Source organism: Mesoplodon bidens, assembly GCF_964165515.1.
Source record: "Mesoplodon bidens genome assembly, contig: HAP1_SCAFFOLD_211, whole genome shotgun sequence".
Lineage (NCBI taxonomy): Eukaryota > Metazoa > Chordata > Mammalia > Artiodactyla > Ziphiidae > Mesoplodon > Mesoplodon bidens.
The window spans coordinates 343325-360388 of record NW_027672297.1 but is presented as its reverse complement, the minus strand read 5'-3'; the positions used below and the strand labels follow the sequence as shown (position 1 = coordinate 360388).

The 17064-nt window shown below is 39.4% G+C and overlaps 1 protein-coding gene across 1 annotated transcript in view; it reads left to right on the top strand.

The window, feature by feature from the left end:
* The window catches only part of LOC308610385 (uncharacterized protein), a gene marked incomplete at its 5' end in the record, with an annotated part of 112940 nt that extends 96428 nt beyond the window's left edge, over positions 1 to 16512 (top strand). The window contains one exon of the mRNA XM_081259540.1: positions 16328 to 16512. Coding sequence (XP_081115666.1) covers positions 16328 to 16449 — 122 coding nt within the window. The 3' untranslated portion in view covers positions 16450 to 16512. The remainder of the gene's footprint in view (positions 1 to 16327) is intronic.
* Between the last annotated feature and the right edge of the window lie 552 nt (positions 16513 to 17064).

The window sequence follows — 17064 nt, the reverse complement described above, 5'->3', positions numbered from 1 at the left end:
TTTATAGAACTTGTCGGCACTGACACATATGGTCTACCGTAGGCTCAAGTGACGCCCTTCACATGTGGACCCAAGCTGACACTGGATTTGTCAATTATATTGGAGAAAGAAATGTTGTCCTAAAGGCAGCCGCCTTTGGTCTATGTAGTTCCATAGCAGGAGGCAGTGAAAATGGCCATGGCGGCATAGGACTGTCAAATCTACGCCTCAGACCTGGAGGTGTAATGTCACTCGACAGAACCCATAAACAGTTCAGTACTGCAGTGTAAACAACAAGGTCATCAAAGAGGAAGGATAACGCAAGAGTCCATGTGTGACAGATGCTCAGGGCTGTGCACTGCACATGGCAAATTCATAGTGACAAATCAATGTCAAGCTAAAAGTTTTCTCCTGGTTCGAAGTTCGCAGGTCAGAAATTTCAGTTAAATGGCATAGACTAATGGACATTCTAGTGAGGCTAAAACCAAAGAGACTTTCTCTTTCTCTCAAATGCCATTGAGTTTCCGCTATGTTCTTTGATCAAAGTCTTTACTGGATTCCGGGAACAAAAATGTGCCTAGTTTCACTCTTCTAAGAGTGGGGGAGTGGCTTGCTTTTGAGATTGTTTTTAAATTTTGGGGATAGTGCTGTAAAATCAAATTGTATCTTAGTAACTCTTTAGACTCTTTAAAAGCATGGTTCATGAGAGGGTTGATAAACTGATAAAACAGCCAAGGCCCTGAGAGACCCACACCCGTGTCAGTGACAGAAGTCCAAGCTACAGATACTGAAGGAGCCCTCAGTCCCATTCAGGCAATGAAAGCCCTGTCACTGAGAATGAACCAAATGTACATTTGGGAGGATTGTTTATGGACATTTAGGACTTTGGATTTTTAACCCACAGTAACAAGGAAACTTGATTTCAAAATTGGGATTTAATACTTTGGAACCTTAATTCATAAGAGCGTGTCATGTGTGCCCTTTTAATTTGTCTGTGAAGAATTTGATACTGGCAAAGGTGTACTTACAAATTTGCAACATTTCTATGATTTCTGAATTGTATTACTGGATGCTTTTCTGTATTTAATCTTAGTTTGTCATTTGACCTCATCAAATGTCTATGGTTAGCTATGTTGTGGATGGCTGGTAGAACAAAAAGTTGTTTCTGATCATTGGATATGAGTAGCCTTGGAGTTCATTTGAATTAATGCAATTTCTCACCCATATCAGAGGCTTCTGGGATGAAACTCTAAGGCATCCACCAGTAGTTCCTGGAGGCCACTCAAACGAGTAGCCCCATAAAAGTGTGAGCAGGGCTGTCCTGATAAAGGTCTATTCTTTCCTGAAGGGAGAGCCATATTCCATTAATTATAGGCTTAAAAGCATCGTTGAGTGGGTTAAGAGATTGAAAACACCAGGGGAGCATTAGTGACAGTTTCCCTTCTCATTCTTACGGGTACCAGCATGTGAAGGGAATTTGATTAGTGTAACTTTTAACCTCCCTGCTCTTATGTTCACTGACACTGGCTAGGTGAGGTGACCTACCTGACGGGCAAAGTTGGGAAGAATAACTGGCCATGCTTTGCTAAGCTCTTCTTTCCTTCATCTTGGGAGTGAGTCTGGTGATAGAGAGACAGAAGTTCTCTGCTCCACTGTGGACATGCCCCTCTCACCTGGCTTTGCCTGGAACCAACTTGCTGCAACAAAGTGGGTAAGTCTGCATAACTCTAGAATTCAGTTGACAGACTCACTTGGCTATGTCATGAAGCCCCATTTTCCAACATGGGCTCTAACGGTAACAAGTGACATAATGTGTGGGCTCCAGTGCAAAATGAAAATATAGTGCCTCTTGTTCAAACTGCAAAGAAAAAGTCTTGTTGAAAGTATTTGCACTGGGGTGCATAGTGTCCTCCCCAAATTCATGTTCACCTGGAACCTGTGAATGTGCCCAAGTAAATTCTTCTTTCAGATAGAATTGAGATAAGATGACATCATACTAGATTAGGATGACTTCTAAATGGGTCCTGTGGGTTGTTCTCTCTTCTCTTTTTCATACATGTCATCTTTTTCAGCAGACTGTTTGGCTAATATTGGGAAGTAACATGAGTAAGAAAGGATATGATAAGATTCCTTGGACATTCTTGTTTCTTAAAAAACAACACTTTCTTTCTGTGTTAGAAGTAAGTTCAGATTCAAATGGAAAGCATGGCCTCCACATCTGTTAACACCTTCACTTAGTCTTGGATGTGACCAGTAGCACAGAATTCTGGTGGAACACAGCAAGACTCCAAATGGGTACCAAATAAGCATGTCATGGAAAGCACACCACAAGCAGGGTGAAAACTAGATGTGAATGGGGCAGCAGGAATGGTGGCAGACACACATATTGCACACGTCTCCTCTGCTCATGCGTATATTTTATTGTCCCATAAACTTTACTTACAGAACGTAAGTTCAAAGATAAAATCATTAAGAATATTAAGACAGCAATATCAGAGCATGAAACCAAGCAAGTGTGGGGCCCTTCTGAGCATGGTTCATCTGGGACTTGATAAACTGGTAAAAACAGCCAAGGCTGTGAGATACCCACACCATGTCAGTGACAGGAGCCCAAGCTACAGATATTGAAGGGGCCCTCAATACCACTCAGGCACTGAAAGCCCTGTCACTGAGAATGAACCAAAATATAAATTTAGGAGGATAATTTATGGACACTTAGGACTGGATTTTTAACCCACAATAACAAGAAAACTTCATTTCAAAAGAAAGTGTGAGGTCTTCAAGTTTGCTTTCGTTATTGAGGGTCCTTTGTGGTTACATATCAATTTTGGAGTGGTTTCTTCTATTTCTGCAAAAACAGGGGATTTGATAGGCATTGCATTAAATCTGTAGATAGCTTTGTGTAACATGGACATTTTAACAATAGTTCATGAACATGGGATATCTTTCCATTTATTTATGTCTTCCTTAATTTCTCTCAATACTGCTGTAGTTTTCAGTGTACAAGTGTTTCATGTCTTTGGTTAAGCTTATTGCTAAGTATTTTATCCTTTTAGATGGTATTGTAAATGGAATTGTTCTCCTAATTTCTTTTTCAGATTGTTCATTGTTAATGTACAGAAATGCAAGTGATGTGTGTATGTTGATTTCATATTCTGCAAACAAACTTTGCTAAGTTTATTCTAATACATTTTTTGTTCTAATAATTTTTTGTGAAATATTTAGCACTTTCTACATCTTTTTCAATAGTTTCCCTTTCAGCCTAAATGTATCCTTAAATCTAGGGGACATTTTGACCTCCATCTTAGGCTTTCATCTTATTTCTCAACTTATTCAGTCTTAGTTATTGAGTGTTCTCCTTATTGTTTGCCACTTTGGAGAATCCAACAAAATGTTCTACTCAAGGTGAGACGTCTTTTCTCTTCCGCCTCTGAACCTGAATATCACTTATTACTTACTTCATTCTCTTAGCACTTAGCATTCGAAGTTTAACGGGTGATCTTTCTTAAAGGAGGCCAATATGCTCACCGAATTCAAGACCTCTGGTGAGTTGTGTCAAGTGTATAGGAATCATATTAACTTGTTGGCTGTTAGCACCCCTGGAAACATTTCTAAAGTGGCCTTTGACATTGATATTCAGGTATATTGAGCACCACATTAAAGAGTTTAACAGAATAAGAGTAGGCTGGTCTTTCCTAAAGCAGAGTTTATTCAAGGGTGACCTTTTCGTAACCTGCATCAGGCTCATCCGCATTGAGTCATTGAGTGCCCTCAACCCCCCTAAACTGTAAACTTTTTTTTTTCTTTTTCTTTTTTGTGGTACGCGGGCCTCTCACTGTTGTGGCCTCTCCTGTTGCGGAGCACAGGCTCCAGACGCGCAGCACAGGTTCCAGACATGCAGGCTCAGCGGCCATGGCTCGCGGGCCCAGCCGCTCCGCGGCATGTGGGATCCTCCCGGACCGGGGCACAAACCCGTGTCCCCTGCATCAGCAGGCGGACTCTCAACCACTGTGCCACCAGGGAAGCCCCTGTAAACTTCTTATACACAAGAATTATGTTTTATAGCTCTTGTTCCCCTTCCCTATACCTAAACATACCTGGAATAGAAGGTGCCTCTACGAACAGGTGTTGCTTTAGTTTAAACTACATTAAGTACATGTATATGTTCATTTCCCTCTGGGAAAGGAGGCTACTTTCCACAGGATTCAAATATCAAGCCTTTAAACTTCCTTGAACCCATAGATATATAAATAGTTGCATAACTGTCCTCCCTCTATACAACTCTAAGATGATCATATCAAAGTATGGTCATTAATTGTTTTTAATTGCAAACAGATAATAAGCAAAGTGTAAGGAATTTCTTCCACCAAAGTAAAGGCCAAAGTTCCAAAAGTCAAATTAATATGGGATTTGTTACTATTCTAAATAGTAAAGAACACTGACAAGAAATAGCACAGTGCTGGTTGCTATTATCATCTTTTCATTTTCCATTACTGTTGTTTATATTATCTTCATGGGATTTCACTGAAATTATCAAGGTTTTTTAATAGTCACTAAAAAACAAAATGCCTTGAAATGCCAATACAAAGAAAAATGAGTCAGAACATGAAAAAGTGTTTTAGACAAGTTGACGACATATATTCTTTGCTCATTTCTCTTTTTGAGACAACTTCCATCTTCTTCACACCCACATGTACAATACACTGAATAAAATACAAGCCCATCACTCGATGGTGATAAGAAAAGGAAAGATAAGCCGGTTCCAGAAAATCCCTCTATTCCTAGTATCTTGTTGCATCTGGCAAAAAAGAGCATTTTGAAATATTCTCTAAAGTTTTGTATTTTATTTTATAATAATTTACTTCTTTATCTCAATGTAAATATTAAAAACGCATGAGAAATATGTTAACATTCGGCATTTGACTATTCTTATCTACTTCCTTAATGTTTCCTTTGCCTCCTATGATGATCTTTTGGGATAGACAGCACATACCACTCTCATACTCCCCAGACTCTACAGCCCCATACACATGCAAAATAGCTTGTGTGGGGATGTGTTAACATACACTTGGTTGAGGCAGGAAGGCTGTAGAGTACATCGTTTTTACACCTCAACATTTTAAGAGTTTTTGGAAAGTAACCCTAGTTTGAGTGCAAGTTCCATCGATTTATCAAATGCATTTCAGGTATATCTAGGTATGTCCAGTCATATGGTAAGGCTATATCACTGGGAGACTATTTACATGAGCAAGTGAAAAGAAATCAGTGAAAGAATATATTATAACCAAGAGTCAGATATAATAGGTCAATCAAATAGAATGTAGATCCCAGGAACATATCCACACATATAAGGACAATTGATTTTTCAACAGAGGTGCAAAGCCAATTTTGAGGAGAAAGGATAGTCTTCTTGACAAATGGTGCTGGAAGCATGTCGTACATGGATATAGTGCCTAGTTCACCATATGCAAAAGTATGACCTTTGATCCCTACTTCACACCATATAAAGAATTAACTAAATGTAGATCAAAACATAAATCTCTAAAACTTGGACACAATCTTGTTGACCTTGGGTTAAGCAAAGATTTCCTAGAGATGACACCAAAAACAAGATCCATAAAAGAAAAAAAGTAATAAATTGGGTTTCATCTTTGGAAGCCATTATTAATAAAAGAAAAGCCACAGGTTGGAAGAAAATATTTACAAATTATACACCTGAAAAGACTTGTGCCTCTAACACGTAGAGAACTCTCAAAACTCAGTAATTAGAAAAAAAATTTTAAATTAACAATATGGGTAAGAATATTTAAAAAGAGATCCTGCCAAGGAGGTGTACGGACGCAAATAAGCACATGACGTTGCTCAATGTAATCCATTATTAGCTCTATGGAAATGAACGCCCCAGGAGATACCGCTACACACCTACTGAATGGCTAAACTTAGAAAAGTCCAACCACACCGAGTACTGGTGAGGCAGTGTAGGAACTGCGCGGCTTTTACATGCTAGTGGGAGGGCAAGAGTGCAGTCACTTCAGTCCGCAGTTCGGCCATTTCTTCATAAGTTGAACGTACACCTACCGTATGACCCAGCCTTTCTGCACCCGGATATTTACGCAAGAAAAATGAAAGCATATGTGCACACAAAGACTTGTACATGGATCATCATAGCATCTTTATTTCTAATAGACAGAATTGAAACAACCTCGAGCACCCATCAACAAGAGGATGAATAAATATACTGTGGTATACCCATACAGTGAAACACTATTCAGCAAAACAAAGTGATAAACTATTGACACCCACCAAAATATGAATTACTCTCCAAATAATTACATTGAGTGAAAGAAGCCAGATAAAAGAGTCCTCAGTGTGTGAATCCCTTTATCTAAATTTCTAGAAAAATGCAAACACGTCTCTAATGAAAGAAAGCATATGAGTGCTCACTTGGGGATGTGGAGGGCTGGAATGTGAGGGGAAAAAAGGGGCTTTATGAATGAGGCATAAACACTTGCAAGTGATGGATATGTTCCTTTTCTTGATTGTGTTGGCAGTTCCATGGGTATATGCATATTTCAGAATTTAAATTGTGTTTTTAAGTATGTGCAGTGTACTGTGTCCATTCTATTTAACAGAGCCATTAAAAAAAGACTAAGAACAGACGTTTGTCTCAACGAATAAATGTAACAAAGAACAGAAAAGTCAACTACAGTATGATCTCTGTCAGTTGAATTTTCCTGTAGTTTATTTCCTCAAAAAATATATCCCAGTTCTTAAAAGAGATGGGACTCTTAATAAATGGTTAAAAAAACCCAGCAAAGCCATCAGCAGGGTGAGCTCCGGCTACTTTTCAATTGTGAGACACTAGGTGCACAGTGCAGACATGCTAGGGTGTTTGTTCTTCCTGCCCAATATTTTAGAGAGGATATGAAACACCCCCGTTAAATGCCTGCAAGTGATGCCCAGAGTGGAGTTTGGAGAATGATGGCTGTGATCTTTAATATGGTTGTGCCTTTGTAAAGAATCTCACTCAGAATTTCCAGGGTAATTTTGGAGTCCATTTTTTTTGTGTTTTTTGGATGATATATATGTAACTCACCTGAAGAATATACCCACGTAGACTTGAAGTTAGGGACCAGCTGGTGTAAATCTGTGTGGTTATCTCCTGACCTAACCTTTTAGCTTCTTTTTGCTCCTTGATTGTACTTAAGCTTCATCTTGCCTCAGGGACTTTGTATTCGCTGTTCCCATGTTTTGGAAATATTATTTCCAGAAAAATTTTCCATAACTGATTCCTTTCTATTCTTTGGCACTCATCTCTTAAAGATATTTTTTCCTTGATTGTCCTACTAGCCTAACTCAGTCCCAATTTAACAGATTACCTTACTTCTTTCACAGAATAATAATCAAACCAAATATTATCTTTGGTGTCTCTTTGTATTTAGATGAACTTCTTCCCAAAGAACTCAAGCCCCCCAGTGACAGAGGTTGTTACCTTTCTTATCCCTTATTCTGGGTCTTAGAACTGTGTCTGGCATGTAGTAATCACTCGAGGTCTGTTGACTGTGTAAAGAATATGTGAGTAGATGAACAGATTTGGAGTTATTTGAGGTCGCTCTTAATGATGGCTGGTGTTGGTGATTAAAGTTGTAGGTTTTAGAGTTGGAAGTGATCTTGCTGAGTCTCACAGTTATGGCAAATCTCTCCCTACTGTAGCATCCCTGACAGATGATCAAGTCTGAGCTTGAATAACTGTATATGAAAGACCCTAACCAGGGCACCCTCCGAGCTCTGCCAGGTCAGATAGAATTTTGGACTATTCTCTTTCTCTCTCTTGTAGACAGCCACTGTCATTTGGTAAGCCATAAGCCTTCCTTTGCTTTGACTGTGGTTAGTGTGTTTGCTGGATTTCTAAAATATATTTTTAGTGTTTACTTGTTTAGATTGAAAAGATTGGGCTATATTTTTAAAAGTTGATCCCTCCATTTTGGAAGGCCTTTTAAGTTGAGATATTGCATGCAAGAGAGCTAAGGGAATTCTGGACTCCATATTTTCGTTTTTACCTTTTTTTTTTTCCTCAGACTTTGAACTAACAATGGCTAAGAATGAGAGGCACTCAGACCCGAATATTTTTTCCCTTGTCAAGCACAGAGAATATGGGAAAGAATGAAATTGGGAAATTGTTTTGCTCCTCTTCCTTTCCTCCTTTTTGGTCAGTTACCTTAGTCGTCCACCTCACTTTGTATTTCTAGCCTGGCTTCAGAAGACCTGAATTTGATGAACTACACACTGATGGAGTAGTAGATTGCTAGAAGGAATGGCGGCTTCACAGAATTATTTTCAAGAAGGATGGTCCAGCCAATTTCCTCACTTCCACTGTGAAAGGAGTTCCCTATTCCTAAGAAAATGGACCTATGTCCGACTGACACAGAAGATGGAGATTTATCCCAGTGCATGTATATATGTATATCTATTAAATTTATGTATATATATATAATGCCTAATGGAAACATCTCAGATGTTCTCTTTGGTATTTTTCTTTAATTTTACTTATAAAATTGTGACCATTTTTTAATTCAAAAGAGGAGAACCTTAAAAATTAATTAAGAAGACATCCTCAGTAGTCTAAGGTTCAGAGTGACTTGGCAGAGAAAATTGCTAAATGGTTAGATAATAGTGCTGGTATGCTTGGCTATTGTAACACTTTACATTTGAGTTTCTCTTCCTTGAAATTACAAGAACTATATGACTCAAGAGAAAGATTGATAATTAGGAATATTCTGCTTGCTTTATTTTATTTATTTTGTTGTTGTCGTTGTTGCGGTACGCGGGCCTCTCACTGCTGCGGCCTCTCCCGTTGCGGAGCACAGGCTCCGGACGCGCAGGCCCAGCGGCCATGGCTCACGGGCCCAGCCGCTCCGCGGCATGTGGGATCCTCCTGGGCACGAACCCGTCTCCCCTGCATCGGCAGGCAGACTCCCAACCACTGTGCCACCAGGGAAGCCCCTCTGCTTGCTTTTTATATAGCGTATTGAAGAACATTTTAATTATTTGGAGGTCATAGGAAGGAACCTTCATGATCTAAGTTTTGAACAAGTAGTGTTGCAACACAAAGCTATGACTTAAAAAGGAAATTTGAAATGACCTATTTCTTTTGGCATCTCAATCCAGATATCTGTCAGTAAAATGAGTCACTTTTCAGTCAAATGGGTGGTCAGCAATATAATTTTTTATTGGGAAGCTGAAAGACACCATTGCCAAGCAGAGCACCTGCAGTGTTCACATCTATATTTGAGCATCTTTCGTTTTCCCAAGGGGTGCAAGTGAAGAGAAGGCAGGCAGAGAAATGGCACTTGAATAAAGTTTTTCAAGATGGATAGAACAGAGAGCATTCCCAGAGGCAGGTCAAGTCCAACCCAAGAACAACTCTCTCAGTGCTTTCACAACTAGGTAAAATACAAGACCAGTAGTAACTCAGCTCTCAAATCAGTGCTGAAATCCAGTGGAAGGTTGTTAATATTGATACGGTTAACATACATCAAATAGGATTACTGAATTTTCTGAATCCAACTGAACTCCCAGGATTGTTTGGTTTCATAGGCTATTGGGCTCAAGACGCATTTGGTTTTAAATAATCCTTCCTAAAATGTTCAGCTTTCAGTCTAATATGATTGAAACCCAGCTTGAGTGTGTCTTATAATACACTGGACTGGAAAGACTATGGGCATTGAATTATTCAAAACATGGCAGGCGAAGGAGTGATATGTGGGGAGGATGTGATCATAGAAATGAGTGAGACTTGATATGTCTTGTTATCCCATTTGATTTACCTGTTAGAACTCTTCCAAATATTAGAGGAAAGAAATCAATATCAATTTTCACCTGTCACGTTCCACACTTCAATGATGAATGAATGTCAAATTTGACCACAGTTTTCTGTACCACCTGCTCTGAAATAATATTTCTGGGCCTTTATTAAAAATGTGAAATTTTCATTGAATTTCCAAATATGATTCTGCAGTGGCTAATTCAGCTTGTTTTATTAGTAAGCAAGTTCTGATGAGTAATACTAATTTAATAAGCCTGCATGTGAGGTTAAAGTGTCAACTATTCCTGCCGAAGGTGATGAGATATGACTGTGATGAGGTGGTAGGACACTCACCTTCCTGAACGAACCCTGCGAGCACACAGTTCTTGGGAGAAACCAGTACTGCATATAGTAGCAAATCTGATATCATTTTGCATGTCTCCTGTAGCAGTGGAATGCGCACACATACAAACATGATCATGGGTGAAAAAACACACATGCGCACCTTAGAGGCTTACATTAATTTCTGAATATAGTTCTCCGGAAAGAAAAAGCTTTACTGATGATTTGTATTTTTATAGTTTATTGTTTTATCCATACTAAAACACTTCATGAAATCACTTCCTGTTTTGTTGTCCATGGAATCCTTTCCATTTTGAGATGCTAAATATAAATCGAAATAATGATTATAGTCCTTGGCCATGAAAGACTAAGTTACAGAGAACCCGGTGACTGGAGGTCAGAGCTGCCACAGAATTATTCTCTGCTCCAGAGACCATCAGAATATCACTGTGTACCCACTTAAGGATAGAATGCTGCTATTGAGAAACGAGCTCTCTTTTATTTCTACTAAAAGGAGAGAACAGTAGGGGACCTTGGCTGCGCGAGTGTATGAGACTTTCTCTGTTTTGTACAATAAGCCAAAAACAATACCTGAAATAGCCTCACGCCTTTTGTCTTTTGTACCCAGCTCCTTCCTGTATTGCTCCTGATCCATTACACTTAAATCAACAAGAGTTGCTTGAACATTTTGACAGTTATGTTCCCCATACCCTGAAGCCTTTTTAAAGGGTTACTGAGATAAAGCTATTTCAAAAATACTCCCTCCAAATTTTTTCAGGGTGGCATCAATGAAAGTAACTTAGAGGAAAAAAACTTGAGTTCCTGGCCTACCCCTCTAAGGCCAGGCAAGCATAAACCTTCATAGCAAAACCTAAGTTTGCTCCCAGTTGAGAATTTGGTTTCCACGGTCTTATATAAAAAGTATATGGAGACTTTAATTCCCTATAAGCCCTTTCCAAAGAGTGAATACAGTTCATCATTCGTAAGAGATGATGAAAGTTACAATTTTGTTGAATAGGTGGAATATATATTACATATAATATACATATTTATTTTTAATATATATATATATAATATATATAAAGTTACTATTCAGAGTCCTAAAACGTGGATTTTTCTTACTTACCAAGAATGAACAGTAACTTGATCTCTAAACAATAAAGCACCTGGTCATAACAGAATCATAACAAATATTTGATATCAGAATGAATTCACTGTTCAGGTGTAAAGAGGGAATAGCTTCAGTTTTCCTCTTTCGTGCACCCCATTATTGCATCCTGGACAGAGGGGATTTTCTTGATTTTAATCTAAAGGAGAAATGGTCACTTTTGTTGAGATGGAAATTGACCACCTCAGTAGGCAGAGGCACTGTTTTTATTTGGCTGAATTCATGTTTCTAGTGATAATTCAAGGTGTAATAGGGTTTTCTCAGCCACTCCAAAATCTGAAAATGATAAGCATCTCACCAGAGTTTCAGGATGGCCCATTACCTATTCTGTGGAAAGGATATTCAAAACACCATGCTTCATCAATGTCTTCTTTGACTTGTTAATGAATGGACAACTACTGAGTTAAGACAGTGTCTTATCCTTGCTTCAAAAAAATAAAAACAGAAAACCCCCACAAACACAAAAAAACTGTTAACAATGAAAACTTATTATGCCAGGCCTTAGTATGGCCTGACTTGGAAATTTAGTTTCAGAGGCTTTTGTGAATATACCAAGGAAAGAGGACCTAGGTGTATCTTATTCCCACAGGCCGCCAATAAATATTTGCTTAACGGACAAAATATGAATATATAGTGTAGGAGAGAACCTGACAGATGCTTAACATTATTGAGTGATAGCAATGCCCAAACTCATCTGTGATCAAACACTATGAAAGTATCCTCCTAAGGATAAACTTATTACAAATAAGAAGTGAAAATTCAATTATGCAGATACTTTCAGTGTCAGCTCTGATATGCAAAAAGCATGGAAGTTGTCACTGTATCTTGTCCTTACAAGATAATGCTGTACAAAATGAAAATCAGTGACTTTTCTCAGACATGATTAATAAAACATGTAACTATGAAAGAATTTTCAAACGGTAATTATGTATGTGTATATATGTGTCTCTGAAAAATCTGTGTCAAAGAACACTGAGGCTATCAGTATAAACTTCTTTAACTTCTATCTCTTCTTACCTTTATTTCCTCCCATACTTACCAGTATCCATCCAGCTCGAAGGATACAAGTGATTTTTATATACTGTGCAAGGTGTTTTTCTTATTCATATGTCCGTGTTTCCCCAATTCTCTAAATTATTATCTACATCTTCAGGATCTCCTTTATTGGTTCCTTCATTTCAACATGTAAAATAGAAGTCCTTCTCATTCTAAAAAATTCTTTTTTGCTAATTATTTTCTCTTTTCATCCAAACTCCTTGAGAGCAGCCTCTTCCCGCTGTCCTCACTAGCCCCGCCTGGCCCCGACAGGCAGCCCTACTCCCTCAGTTTATTGCCATCTGGCTTTCTGTCCACCACTTCCCTGCACTGCTCTAAGGTCACTGGGGACCTAACTGCCCGAATCCAATGGACACTCACAGTCTCTGAAGGACGACGCTGGCATCTCCTTCCTCCTTCTTGAATCTCTGTCACCTCTCTCCTTCCCAGAATTCTTTCTCTGCTTATCACTTAAACGTTGTCAGGACTCACAATTCTCTGACATCTCATCCATTTTCATGATTTTAATGACTGCTGATATGTGCTGAGGACATTCAAATTTTTATCTTTCCATGTCTTCACGTGCATGTCCAGTTATCTACCAGTTTGTCTTCTGAATTCTACAGGTGCTTCAAAATTCTACATGTCCAGAGCGAAAGTCTTTTCCCCACTTCAGTTCTTTATCCCCTATTTCCAAACTCAACGATACCACCACCCAACCTTAGTCACACAGATGGGGGTTCAGCCTCCGCCTCCTACTTCTTCCTTACTTCCCAAGGTCAAGTCTTGCTGGTAATTTCCTAAATACAATTAGAACTTATTTCCTCCCTTCATTTATACCTTATTTCAGACCCCTTTCTTCTTGCTATTACCTGGTCTAGAAGTTACGAAATTGCTCTTCGGTGGAACCAGTTGTTAGACATTCTATTAAAAAAGGACTCTAGGGTCAAATAGCTTTGAGGATGGCTGTGTACCATACGCCTGCTGTGACGATCCAGAATGAACATTAGCCTACAGCAGCCCCGAGAAGCTGTACAGTAAAGGAACCTGATTAACTCTACTTAAGCCAGGTTCTCCCTTCTGCCGGCCTATAAACCTTTCAGTAGGGACAGGAGAGGAGGTGGCAGCGTGAAAATCCCACTTGAAAATATAAAGCACTGCTCCTCAGAAGAGTGGGGCATAATTATCTCCAGGCTTCTTCAGATTCCTCATCCATACTGACGTCAGTGGTCTAAAATGCCACCCGAACTTGTCCTTTCCATTCTTAGCTATTTTCTGAGGAAACCAGCTCCACGCACATGGTTGGTTAAGACATGCTCTCCTCCTCCTCGCTGCCTCCTTTAGGGGCACTTGCCGCTGCCTGGGGACACTGCACTGATCCTCCAGAGCCTGTGCCTGTGGCTCTGTAACACACCCCTCGCACACTCACGGCTCTGGACTTCCGCTGTCCACTCTGCCTTGAGTATCCTTGCCTTTCACCGGCTGACTCACCAGTTTCTCACGAGTCCTTTAAGACTTAGCTTAGGGACTGCCCCTTTTGATGACTTTTCTTTGCCTCACGGCTCCCCCTCTTCTTCCACAAACACTGACTAAACGCCCTGAATATGCCCGTCACAGCAGGTCACGTGCAGGATGAGACATCTGCTGTGCGTCTTCCCCTCTGACTCCACTGCTAAAGGGCCAACACTACATCTTGCTCATTGTTTCACTCCTCTAACACTCAACCCATGACTAATGAACTAACTAGTACTGTAGTAGCCCTCTTAGTAACAATCAGGCAGGACCTTCTACAAGAAATCTGACACTCCAGCTTTTCTCTGATCTCACCTTTCACTCTGATTGAACTAAAGACTTATCTGTACATGTTTTACCAGGGAGACATAATTTAATCCAGAGATGTGTCATCACATACTCTTACATACTCTGCCGTTTAAAAATTCTGCTCACAATGGGGGAAGGAGACAGGTGTGCTTTCTGACAGCCCCACTGTTTTTGCACTTATACTGGTCACTGGCTTCTCTCTGTGCCTTCCTTAAACCCTTCTTAACAAGGGAACAGGATAACAAAGTAATTAAGAGCCTGGTTACAGCCTATGTGTGAACAGAAACATAAACAGGGACATAGAGAATAGACTAGCGGTTGCCAAGGAGGAGGGGGTGGGAGAGGGTTGGATTGGGAGTTTGGGATTAGCAGATGCAAACTGGTGTATATACAGGATGGATAAACATAAAGGTCCTACATGGGACTTCCCTGGTGGCGCAGTGGTTAAGAATACGCCTGCCAATGCAGGGGACATGGGTTCAAGCCCTGGTCCGGGAAGATCCCACATGCCAGAGAGCAACTAAGCCGGATGTCACAACTACTGAAGTCCAGGCACCTAGAGCCCGTGCTCTGCAACAAGAGAAGCCACCACAATGAGAAGCATGTGCACCTCAACTAGAGGAAGCCCACGTGCAGCAACAAAGGCCAAACACAGCCAAAAATAAATACATACATGCATTTATTTTTAAAAAGTGCATGTATTTAAAAAAAACCCAAAAAGTTCCTACTGTAGAGCACAGGGAACTATATCCTATATCCTGTGATAAACCGTAATGGAAAAGAATATGAAAAAGAATGTACATAAATGTGTAACTGAGTCACTTTCCTGTACAGCAGTAATTAACACAACACTGTAATTCAAGTGTATGTCAATAAAAAATAAAATTTAAAAAAATTGCCAGAAAAATAGTCACATAAGGGGAACTTCCCTGGTGGTCCAGTGGTTAAGACTTTGCCTTCCAATGGAGGGGGTGAGGGTTCAATCCCTGGTCGGGGAGCTAAGATCCCACATGCCTTGAGGCCAAAAAACCAAAATATAAAACAGAAGCAATACTGTAACAAATGCAATAAACACTTTAAAAATGGTTGACAGCATAAAAAATCTTTAAAGAAAAAATTCACATAAATCAGAAACAAATGAAAGATAATAAAGTCCATACATTAAAAAAAAAAAAAAAGCATGGGTTCGGGTCACATTGCAACTTCCCACTTACTTATAGCTGTGTAATTCTGGGCAACTCACATAATGTCTCCTCAGACTGTTCATCTATAAAATGGGGATGGTAAGAGTTCCCTACCTCAGAGCGTTGCTGTAATCCATAAACACGGTTAAGTGCCTTGGTAAATGTTTGAGGCTCTCTGGTTATTATGAATTAAAATATGTCAATGGCTTCTGGCCGTGTGATTTATAATAGTTTGATGTTTAACCAAATGGTAAAACTATTCCATTTATTATTCCCATCTCTTTTTAACCCTTAGCCTGCTTTGTTGTTTATGTTTTCTGCCACCACAGAGTGCTAGTTCCAGGAGAGTAAAGGCTTTATTTTGTTCACTGCTGAAAGCAACAGCACCCAGAAAAGTACTGTACATATGAAGCCCTCAGTAAACACTAGCTGAATGAATGGTGCAAAGTGTTACAAGGAAAAGTACACCCAAACTTTCATTATAATAAAAAAGTATAGATAAAAAAATCTTTCTCTAATGGCTTCCAGTCAAGTAACTGAAAACACCATATGCTATAATAATAACATAAGTAATTTATGAAAATTTGAAGGCAAAAACATAATTTTAAAAGATTTAGACCTACGTTAGGTGTGATAGAGTATGGATGCTTTCTTGAAATTCACAATCAGATCCAAGAGTATCACTTTCAGACTGTTCTAGTAGACTGAGTTTACTTTTAGTTGTCTTTGATGACACAGTCACTATTCTACTCTCTTTCTTAACAGAAATGTGTTTTCTCGAAGACTCACTTTTAATTGGTTTATTAACCAAAGAATTATTTTGCCCAATTCCTTTGCTTTTCTGCTTTACAGGTGAGTCAGAGCAGGAATGCAGGTCCTTCCCAGGTTGTTTCTTAGCAGAGTATTTTTTGGTCTATTCACCTGCTTTGCTCATTTTCTCTGAAGAAGACCTGCTATTTCTAGATAATTCCTCTTCTTTTCTTTGACTTCCAGTTCCAGAAATGACGTCTGCTGAAGGAGAATATGTTCTAGCAATGAAATCTTCAAAAGACTCCTGCCGCTGCTCTGTGACTGGGACCCCCAGGTTGTCTTTGGAAGTTTCTAAGGCCTCCTGAGTAGACGCTGGGACACGGAAGGAGTCGAGAGGCAAAGGAATCCTAGCATCACCTGTAATTTTCGGGAAGTGGAAGGGAAGACAAAAGACAAGACAAAAATTCAGTGATGAACAAAGCCAACCATTAAAAAGTAGAGCTCAAAACTTCAATGTTACTCTGTAATCTTATTATTAACACAGTCAATTGATTAATCAGAAGATTTCAGAGCCAGTTTTTTTTGTAATTATATCTTGCCAAGTGATTCTCAGCTTAACCTAGCTATATCCAAGGCTATGTCCGCTACGTTTTCAGACTTTGGTGATTGGGGTAGTTGTTACCCATTTCCTTTCCCTCACTAAAAATAAAACCCTATTCTGTAGGATAATTAATGTCTTTTCTATCCTCCAGGCACATGTAAACCGTATATAGTTTGTGACCAGGCTGTGTTCTCAAGCTGTCAGTTCCCAAGACCACTCTGAGATGGGCTGATGGGGGCTTCAAGTAAGGCTAGAGGAAAAGCTGACAGGTTTTCCCCTCCCATTCCCATAACCAGGTGATTCACTCTAATATGTTACCTATTAGCTATGTCTGGATTACTTATTTTAAAAATTATATCAGTATGTGTACCTTCATTAG